The following is an 11153-nucleotide window of genomic DNA, read 5'->3' on the forward strand; positions in this document are numbered from 1 at the left end:
GCTCGTTTCCCCCACCCTGCCGCTCGTTTCCCCCCCCCCCCCCGGCGCTCGTTTCCCCCCCCCCCCAGGCGCTCGTTTTCCCCACCCCCCCTCCCGTCCCCGGCGCTCGTTTCCCCCACCCCCCTCCGAGCATCTGTCCCTCCCACTGCAGGGTGACACAGACAGGACACACAGCCCCTCACATCTGTCCCTCCCACTGCAGGTGACACAGAGGACACACAGCCCCTCACATCTGTCCCTCCCACTGCAGGGGGACACAGACGGGACCCACAGCCCCTCACATCTGTCCCTCCCACTGCAGGGGGACACAGACAGACAGGAACACACAGCCCCTCACATCTGTCCCTCCCACTGCAGGGGGACACAGACAGGGGACACAGACAGGACCCACAGCCCCTCACATCTGTCCCTCCCACTGCAGGGGGACACAGACAGGACCCACAGCCCCTCACATCTGTCCCTCCCACTGCAGGGGACACAGACAGGACACACAGCCCCTCACATCTGTCCCTCCCACTGCTGGGTGGAATGTAGCTCAGTCCCTCTCGCCCTCCCCTTTGTAGGATGATATTGCTGTGAAGGACAAGTACAATATTTATCAGTAACTGCGGACGTCACTCTGTGGTCAAACACATCCACATGGACCAGAGCCCATTTTTGGAGCATCTGACTAACTCAGCGATGATGAGTAAGATGAAGGAGAAGAAGCAGATGACTGAGAAGATCTTGAACCACACTCTGGAGATCATCTACCTGCTGACTGAGAGGTGAGTACTGCTGGAAAAGGTCATAATGACTCTACTCCATATCTTCTGGGGGTCAGGTACCTTCAAAAGCAGAAATGTCCTATGCAGACAAAGGGCAGGGAAGATGATTGGCCACATGGACATCATATGGGACACGCGCCTCATCATTTGCACTGAAGTGTAATGTATCTTCTGGTCTGTCTTAATCTGTAGGATTATATTGTTGTGAAGAAGAATGGTGAGCAGGTCTCGGGTGTCTTCGTCAAGATCGAAAACGCCATCGCGAGCGTACAGTTGACTCGCAAGAGAGAAATGATGACACAATGCCGATGAGCACGAAGATTGTGGAACATGCCTCCAAGATCATTCAGCTTCTGACTGGAGAGGTATGTAGGAGACTATCCTAGATATCTTGCTAGAATCCCAGCGGTTTTTAATTTTATGTTAATATTTTTTTCCTAAAGGCCCAAAGCCTTCAGTATAGTGTATTGTGGCTTATGCCACTTCACCAGCCAGCACAGAGCTGTTTTCCAGGAGGACTATGATGGAAGCTTCTCAGATAAGGTTATTTGAGGTCTACTAGTCTCACTAGGTGAGAGGGGATTAGCAGCCATGATAATGTCGGGTTGGGGCTCATTTCCTAGGCATAAAATACACTGTTTAAAATATTAGCAAGCAGGGAAAAATAAGTAAAATTAGACATCCTACCGTAATATAGTTTGTCACTTAAGGCAGAGGGGATATAGGAACACTTCATTTTTGAGTGCCCAAGATTATCAATGTTGGATTTTGGGAGGGGTGATTTGGTCAAAGGAAGGATTCGGAAAGAACATTACCAGTCTCATTGCAGCAAGGTCATAGAAGGTCAAACAGTGTGAGAGATATTAGAGATGGGTGGCCACGGTCGGGAAACTCTTGGGTAAAGTAGATGGGGTGAGAGGGGTAACTTGGGCAGGGAGAGTCCTCGTTTCACTTTCTACTCATTGGAAGAAGAAACCAGGTATTTATTTATTTATAAAATGTGTTACCAGGAAGTAATACATTGAGAGTTACCTCTCGTTTTCAAGTATGTCCTGGGCACAGAGTTAAAATGGCAAATAATACATAGTTACAAATACAGTGACTTAAGTGAACAGGTTATACATCATATACAAGACATTGCATGCACAGTTAGAGATAATATGTATTATAGGCGTATGTAACAGTTACAGACCAGATTAAAACGTGAGACAGCTTTAGTTTTGAAAGAACTTAGGCTGGTGACGGTTGTGAGAGGTAAGTGGAAAAAAGATAGTGCCTCACTTTAAGTACATTTTCGCTTTACATACATGCTCCGGTCGCATTGCGTACGTTAATGCGGGGTATGCCTGTGTTACATACATGCACCGGTCGCATTGCGCACGTTAATGCGGGGTATGCCTGTGTTACATACATGCTCCGGTCGCATTGCGTACGTTAATGCAGTAGGTGTAGACATAACACTTACAAACCACTCCAGTTTGATGATTCTCCACCCTCAGGTAACAATTAGAGTGGCAGAGTCTGTTGATTAGTACTTGGTCTGTTGATTAGTACTTAGTGTAAACAATCAGGGCAGTTAACTTTTGATCACAGTGCTTGGGTTCAATCAGCCGGCTGCCCTTCATGACCTATTAGCATAGCAGATGGAGTCTGCATTTTCAGAACAGATCCAAAATACCATACATATACACTTGAATATCTACACATATTAATAAGTTCCATTCTGGTGGGCTCAGTGGGTCGAAATTTGCCAGTTTTTAATGCCTAAAGTGACTCCACATATTGGCCAAATATGAACTCTTTGCGACATCCAGAACTGGAGATACAGAAATGCACTTTAAAACATTAAAATACAGGATTATAATGAAACATGGGAACATACATTTGCCTGACATGACAAGGTGTAAGCCACATTCCTGGACCACAGTCCAGTTAACCCCTTGCCTCCCTGGTGAGGTCAGGGGGTGGCAATATGGGGTGCAACCCCTTTAATACCGGGCCAACCCCCTCTCCCTCTACAGTCACCTATATCTGAAGTTCCACTCACCGGGTTAAAAAAAATATATATATATATATTTTAAAACAATGTTTCAATGTAATTCGCTTCCTTATAAAGATTCAACCTTTTTACGTTCTTTATATCTGGGGGTAAATAAATATCTATTAGTTCTTGTCCAGAAACCTCACTGCAGGCATATCCGCCACTTCTGTTTATCGGTTTAATTAATAGTAGCCTTTTTAATAAAGTGTTATTTCCAAAAGACGTTACATAAAGATTGTAAATTTCACAACCCCCATCCCCCAACCAAACCTTTTGGAAAGGTAAAGTTGACGTTATTTTCTTTAAAATGCTTCTCCACGACAAAGTCAGCAACATTTAAACTGTTAATCACGTCACTGTTTTTAGTACAATTACATCCTTTACTAAATAAATCGGGGGTAATTGTGCTGCTAGCCTTTGTGTGTGTGTGTGTGTGTGTGTGTGTGTCTCAATTTCAACACATTATGTTAGATCAGGGAATATCGAAATGTCAAACTAGTTGTGGAGTCTCGAGCCCACAAACCGCTTGCATGGGGCCCAGGACACAAAGGTAGCCCAGGGCCTCGAGTTAAAGAGAAATGGGCGCTGACCGCTTGCTGAGAGTGGGGATGGAGGGCGTGCTCACCGATGTTATTAAACGGGTTGTAGGGGCCAGGGGATCCTGTTAAGCTCAGGTGCGGGGGGCCACCTGTTTTTTGCATTGCTCTCATGGTCCTGGCAGAAAAAAGGGCTCAATCTACTTCCGGTAAAGTCCAACCTCTGTGCTCGGCCAGCGGCCGATTTTAGCTAGCAGGCCCAGGACTCCCTCCCGACGGTGGCCCTGTTGAGTCTAGGCTTAGGGTAGCCAATTCTGCGTTGATGAGTTTTTAACGCCATTGTTGTCTAGCTCTTCTGGAAGGACTGGGAGTATATTGAAGGACGCAAGGAGGTCTATAAGTTCGTGATGACGGAAGACGACCAGACCCACCGCTCAACGGGTAAGAAGAGATTATCACAAAATCGAATAAGCAAAGGCTTTTGATACAGTTCCACACAAGAGGTTGGTGTACAAAATAAAGCAAATTGGACTCAGTAAAAATATATGCACCTGGATTGAAAACTGGTTGAAGAGTAGACAACAGAGAATTGTCATAAATTGAACTTTTTTAGGTTGGGCTAAAGTCGTGAGTGGTGTACCTCGGGGATCGGTACTGGGACCCCTGCTTTTTAACTTGTTTATTAAAGACCTTGAGTTTGGCATCGAGAGCAAAGTCTCCATCTTTGCTGATGATACTATATTGTGTAAGGTAATAGAATCAGAGCAGGATGTAATTTCTCTCCAGAAGGACTTGGAGAGACTGGAAATGTGGACAGGTAAATGGCAGATGATGTTTAATACAGATAAATGTAAGGTTATGCATTTGGGAAGCAAGAATAAACAGGCGACTTACAAAGTAAATGGAGATAAATTGGGGGAATCCTTGATGGAAAAGGATTTAGGAGTGCTTGTAGACTGCAGGCTTAGCAATAGTGCCCAATGTCATGCAGTAGCTGCAAAGGCAAACAAGATCTTATCTTGCATTAAGCGGGCAATGGATGGAAGGGAAGTAAACATAATTATGCCCCTTTACAAAGCATTAGTAAAACCACACCTTGAATATGGGTTACAATTTGGGGCACCAATCCTAAGAAAAGACATTATGGAACTAGAGAGAGTGCAGAGAAGAGCCACCAAATTAATAAAGGGGATGGACATTCTAACTTATGAGGAGAGGCTAGCTAAATTAGATTTATTTACATTAGAAAAGAGGCGTCTAAGAGGGGATATGATAACTATATACAAATATAGTTTTCAAAAGAACGATTCATCCAAAGGGCAGTACAAAGGACTCTGGGTCATCTCTTTAGGTTGGAGTAAAGGAGATTTCACCAGCAACAAAGGAAAGGGTTCTTTGCAGTATGGGCAGTTAAAATGTGGAATTCATTACACATGGAGACTGTGATGGCAGATACAATAGATTCGTTCAAAAAAAGGTTGGACATCTTTTTTTTTAGAAAGGAAAGGTATACAGGGATATACCAAATAAGTAAACATGGGAAGGATGTTGATCCGGGGAGTAATCTGATTGCCAATTCTTGGAGTCGGGAAGGACTTTATTTTTCCCCTTATGAGATATCATTGGATGATATGACACTGGGGTTTTTTGTTTGCCTTCCTCTGGATCAGTATACTGTAAATACATATCTGTCGTCTAAATGTAGCATGGGTTGAACTTGATGGACGCATGTCTTTTTTCAACCTATTATGTAACTGATGTAATATCATATGTAGAGTGAGTGTCATGAAATTGAGTACAGGTTACCCTCTGGGAGGACCACCGCGATTACTTCACGTGAAAATTCAGGGTCTGGTTTTGAGTGACACCAAGACTGGCACTATTTTATGCTACAGTACCATGACATTAAGCCTGTGCTAATAAGTAGTACGGCCATTATTTTTTTTATATATAATTACCTTTGAGCATGCCATGTTAACTCAGGGAGTATGATGTCCCTTCCTGTTTTGGGTAACGTCACCTTATGAGCCCTGATTTCCCAGAGCTTTGTAAATCTGGGCCACAAAAACTACATTTCTCTAGGACTGAGCGGGCCAGTAGACCTTTGACCAATTTAAAAACCAATGTAATTTTCCCTTAAATAGGGACGTACCTGCGTAATGTCGATCAAGAGGCGGCGTTACCCGTCAAGCAAGAAGACGACTCTTCTGAAAGTGATGTCAAGGAGGAGAACCAGGAAATACATGAAGACTCCACTTTAGGTGAGTAATGAGCATGTGAAGGACACCTCTGTGGTGGAATCTCAAGAAAAGGGGGACAACACATGTCACACCTCAGTGAGACCCCTAAAGTAGTTGTTGGATTGGACGATCTTATGAATGTGTTCAGACGTTTATGTACAATATTAAAAGTGCAGTGTCACGAGAGACCAGCACTTGTAACACCTTTTACCTTCTGGGATCATTCAAAAGGCAAAACAAGGTAGTGGAATAAAATGTAGTTTATTCGGATGAAACCCGCGTACACACAATGAATATACAAAATACAGACGAAATACACACTTACTGGGGGTGAAAACTAGTCTCAAATAGGCAGCTGCTTCGGAAGGCTTACCCTGACCGGGACCTCATCCCGAGCTTCCTGTGCCAAGAAACTACATTTCTCCAGGACTGAGCGGGCCAGTAGACCTTTGACCTACATAAAAACCAATGTAATTTTCCCTTAAATAGGGACGTACCTGCGTAATGTCGATCAAGAGACTGCGTTACCCATCAAGCAAGAAGAAGACTCTTCTGAAAGTGATGTCAAGGAGGAGAACCAGGAAATACATGAAGACTCCACTTTAGGTGAGTAATGAGCATGTGAAGGACACCTCTGTGGTGGAATCCCAACAAAAGAGGGACAAAACATGTCACAGCTAGACTCCAATAGGGGCAGGGCAGCTGATTCGGAAGGCTTACCCTGACCGGGACCTCGTCCCGAGCTTCCTGGTACTCTTTCCGGGTACAATACCCAACCACTGCGTTCTAGTCTGAGAACTTGGTCCTCGCGTCTGACTTAGCCTCAGCTAGGCAGACTGTCCAAGCTCCAAAAATGAAGCCGGTTGCTCTTCTTTTCGCAACAGAGCAACTTTGAAAAGCCCACCATTGCATCACCGACTAGATGGTCTGGTTCTCTGAGTGGGCCGTCTCCTTACATACCCTCCGCTGAGCTACCTCTAACATGGAAGTCAGAGCGGCGACCAATCAGAGCGTGGGAATTTCTCCCACTAGCCAGTCAGAATGGGGACTTGTCTGGCTGCTGATGTGAGAGGAGAGGGTGCGCCAAGCTGGCTCGAAAAGCCGGGCGAGCGGGAAATATGAATCGGCCAATGGGAAACGCACCTACCAGCAGCATCTCCCCCCAGCCAACCCGCTGGATAGGCTTCACCAGGTCTGCCAGGCCAAAAAGTGCCCCAGCGGGGTGCCCTTTTTTCTCCGGACCTGGTGCTTCTCCCTTCCCCACTCGCCAAATGTTTTTCTCACCTCTGGACATCCTTTCTCTGCTTTGAACTCCGATGTCTATGCAGACATCCCGGCACCTATGTAGATGCCTGGGCTGGCTGTATAGACATTAATATATACAATATAAAACATTAAAACACTGTTTTAATAAACTCATGCTTCTTGGGGAACCTTATATATGTGTGGGAAATGGGTCTGGGATACTAAGACTTGAATACCAGGATTTTGGGGGACACTGTAGCTCCGGTGTAATTCACCTCGTGTACCCGCGAATCATGCCTGCACGTCAGGGAGAATTATGGGACTACCAGTAACTTTGTTCCCCCCAACTCCTGCAAACAAGATAAACACATTTTGACCCAAATATCCCACCTAAAACTCCCACTCCCAAAGTCGCGTGTTTATTGGGAAAGTGGAACAGGTAAAACACCAAATGGGTCAGGTTTTTTATATGCATTACATTGTCGCGGGATTACGGTGCTACTTAGCGGCCAGGGTCGGCTTCACCTTTATTAAGAAGACTGGCTACCCCCTACGGTCACATGCAGTTCCCCCTGATATGACCTATTTTGGAAGTGGGCTGTGTGTTGATCCCCTTTAAAGCTGATCACCAACCGTATTTTTTTTCCAAGCTCTTGTTGAACTTTTCATTTTTCTTTCTGAAGGCCAAAAGCCTGCGCTAGAGTGTCTACATGGCAGCTCCTGCCATTGGTTCTAACTTGCTCACTTCACCAGGCAGAAAATGGCTGTTTTCATGCAGATCTTATGAGAAGAAAGGTCTTGGGTAACCAGTATAGAATTTCCTTGCGGGCCGTGGGAAGAAGGCGCTATCCTAGCTGGTTCTTTTTAAAGATTCCCTACAATTGGCTGGGATGTTTGGTTACTCACCATTCAGAGACAAGTGGGTTATAGGATCACTGGTCTATAATGACAGTCCAGTCCATTTGGCTCCTGGAATGCAAGGTTAGCTTGTTGAAGCGTAGGTGCCAACGAAGAATCAGCCGGGGGTGCAAGAAGAGGATGGTTGGCAAGGATTTGCAAAGCTGGAGGTGATGGACGCGATTACAGTGTCCCACGTAGTCAGGAGGGCAGAGTGCCTATCCAGGATTTGGCCCTGGAGGGACAGCACCTTCCCTACCTCAGCGGGGTCCATATGTGGCCCGAGCATTATGTGACGGTGCTCGTCTCCAATCAGGAAGTGGACCCACAGGGCTGAGTTAGGGATGCAAATAAACCGACCAGGGCCCCACGGACAGAGTCCTGTAAGAGTATCCATAGTCGGTATGGAAGCAGGGGTCAGGGCTGGCGGCAGTGGTGCAGAATCCAGGCGACAGGTAAAGGTCAGTACAGGCAGCGAGGTCAGGGTCACGGTCCGGGGTCAGCAACAGGGAAATCCAATGTACAGGGGAGCAACAGGGATAGGCAGCCACACAGAAGGCTCAGGAACGGGGAAGAAACAGGGAAAAGCAAGCCACAGCAACAGGCAAGCCAGTGTATAATGGGTTAGACTAGAGGGTCTGTCCCATATAATGAAAGTGCAGTGCATAACAAGGTGTAGAATCAGTCATATACAAGTAAACTAGTAACAGGAGTTAGGGTGGTGTTAGCGTTGGTTCTGATCTGGAGCTCAGTCATTGGAAACTTTAAAAATGTAGCCTTGGTCCCAAATACCATTGTTCCATTGCTCCAGATCAGAACCAATGCTAAAACCACCCTAACTCCTGCTACTAGTTTCAAATACTTGGGCATATGGTTTGACTCCCATTTAACATTTGGGATGCACATTGATACCCTGACATCCAAAACCTATGCCACACTAGGGGTACTTTACAGGAACAAATCCTCCCTAAATCTGCTGGTCAGAAAGCGTATCGCACAGCAGATGCTAATGCCAATTATCGACTATGGGGACATAGTATACGACTCGGCACCCCAAACCCACCTTGGCAAACTTGTTATCCTCTACAATTCAATTTGTCGTTTTGTTCTCCAATGCAACTACAACACACATCACTGTGAAATGCTCAAAGAACTAGATTGGTCATCACTCGAGTCTAGGCGCAAAGTTCACCTTTCCTGTCTTGCCTTCAAATTCTTTATGGGCAAGCTACCCAGCTAACTGAACAAGCTCCTCACCCCTACAACATGCAGCACCTATCATCTGAGATCAGACTCCAAAAGACTATTCATGGTCCCAAGGCTCAACAAAGTATCTTGTCTTTTGGCCAAGGCGGTCGCGCATCGTGGCTTGTGCGCAGACGCGCCGACTGGGGCCTGCCCCATAGAGGGCTGTGCCTTGTGTGCGGGACACACTGGGGACCTGGTCTAACGGGCGATAACGCAGCTTTTATTTTATTTTAATAATAACACAGTATTGAAATAAAATAAAGGTAGCTTCATTACCTTAGCGGCCAGCTGATACCGCAATAAAGGGTTAAGCAAGAGTACCTGGTTTATTGGGGGTAGAAAAGGGGTGAAGGGGGTAGTTGCCCCAGGGTGGGTGGTTAGGCCTACCGGGAAGGTTGCCTGGAATGGGGAGGGGGGTTAACCCCTTCATTACCTTAGCGGTAGTAACAACTATGGTAATGAAAGGGTTAAACTCTCCCACTAACCACTTGAGAGCTCTAACCACCCACAATAAGGCAACTACCCCTTTCACCCACCCCCTCTACCCCCAATAAACATTACAATACAATACACTGAACAACCCCCCAAACACATGCAGTAATGGGCAAAATCCCTGTTATCCAAATCTGGATAATAGCACATTTGCGCATTAAAAAATAAAACATTACTCAGCCAGCATATACTGTAGTAAATTGAAATTGTACTTACCCCTGCCAGGGTGAAGGCCGTCCTCATCTTCCTCTGCATCCCCCTCTTCTTTAGTGGGCACCGACAGTAAAATAAAACTACTGGCCACTAACCCCTTAATCATCTTAGTGGTTATTAATCACTATGGAAATTAAGGGTTTAGCACTCCCTTCCACTACCCACCATGGAGGCCTAACCACCCTCCCATGGCAACTACTCCCACCCCATTGAATTGCAAGAATGGGCAAACTACAAATTAAAAAAACAAGCACCGACTAAAATACATTACATTTCAATAAAAAAAAAAAATATTTGCCAATAAACCAATTAATTGGCACAGTGGTAAATCATGCCCCCAATATGGGCATGTGGCGATCGCACATGTCGCCCTCAAATTCTGCCGCCCCAAAATTTTGCAGGCCTGCCGTGCCTAATAGGAAATCCACCACTGGCAGCAGAAGGGGCCGTTTACCAAAGTAATAGTAAAATAAAGTTTGATATTAAACAGTTGTATTAGTACTGGGGTATCCCGGGTGTTTAAAGTATTGTATGTTCCTAGATCATTTTACTTTACATTATTGGAAAATACAATCTAGAGAGTTACATCACATTTAATTCCATTGATGTCCTGAAATACACTGTATACGATATTATCAAACTGACAACAGACAGACTCGATTTTCCTTTATTTTAAGTTTAAGAACTTCAATAACGCTTGTTAAAACGAAGAGGACTTTTTTTTTTACAAAAAAAAGGAAATGGCATATTTAATTTTGACGGTGTAAACTGCATTTAATGGGGCAACCCCTTCCTAGGACCAAAGTTAACTCATTCCAGTGACATGTTTAAGGGCTCTCATCTGGGAAATGTATCCTTGTTTTTTTTTTTACCCAGATCGGACACCAATAACTATAGTTAATGTATTGTTTATAGTTAGACTTGGTCAGAGTTTCATTTCCTTGGGCTGCTCCTTTTTGTGTGATGTCACTGTGTGTTCAGCCAGAGTTCCCCATCCCACATCTTTATTGGCTCTCTGATAAGGACAGTGTGGGATAAGGGGGCAGGAAAACCCTTGATTGACAAACACTTCCCCATTCAGAGACCCCCTAAGAAATTATACTGACTGTGGGATTGCACTTTTTAATAGATGCCGTGGTAGGTTTCCGGTCATAGGATGTTAATAAATGTATCTGTATGGTTGACTTGCTTTCGAACAGTGTAAGCATAATATTTACAGTATGTTTGCACTTTAAATAACCTTTATCACTCACCACAAATTCCTCCCCAGCAGATCCTGAGACCAAAAATGAAGACACAGAAGAAGAGTCTCCCAATGATGTTCCCACTGAAGAAGAGACTACTCCTCGATGTTTATCCAGAGGCAAAAACGTCAAAGCAATCCAACGGGGCGGCTCACCAGGGAAATCTCTTGGGGAATCCGCTTGTGGAAGTCTCAGTCTGGCCTGTGAGGATTATTTACGCGATACTATAA

General features: G+C 45.1%; 1 protein-coding gene across 2 annotated transcripts in view; it reads left to right on the forward strand.

Moving 5' to 3' along the window:
- The first annotated feature begins 963 nt into the window (after positions 1 to 963).
- Positions 964 to 11153, forward strand: part of LOC142471261 (uncharacterized) — a 12136-nt gene continuing 1946 nt past the window's right edge. The window contains exons 1-5 of one of the 2 annotated variants that reach the window (XM_075578070.1): positions 964 to 1132; positions 3695 to 3785; positions 5489 to 5605; positions 6074 to 6190; positions 10950 to 11153. The exon at positions 10950 to 11153 is cut by the window's right edge and continues 1946 nt beyond it. In XM_075578070.1, the coding sequence (XP_075434185.1) occupies positions 1070 to 1132; positions 3695 to 3785; positions 5489 to 5605; positions 6074 to 6190; positions 10950 to 11153 (592 nt within the window). In that variant the 5' untranslated portion in view covers positions 964 to 1069. The remainder of the gene's footprint in view (positions 1133 to 3694; positions 3786 to 5488; positions 5606 to 6073; positions 6191 to 10949) is intronic. The other variant, XM_075578071.1, reaches the window with a different exon arrangement.

The sequence above is a fragment of the Ascaphus truei genome, chromosome 20 (assembly GCF_040206685.1).
Source record: "Ascaphus truei isolate aAscTru1 chromosome 20, aAscTru1.hap1, whole genome shotgun sequence".
Taxonomy (NCBI): Eukaryota; Metazoa; Chordata; class Amphibia; order Anura; family Ascaphidae; genus Ascaphus; species Ascaphus truei.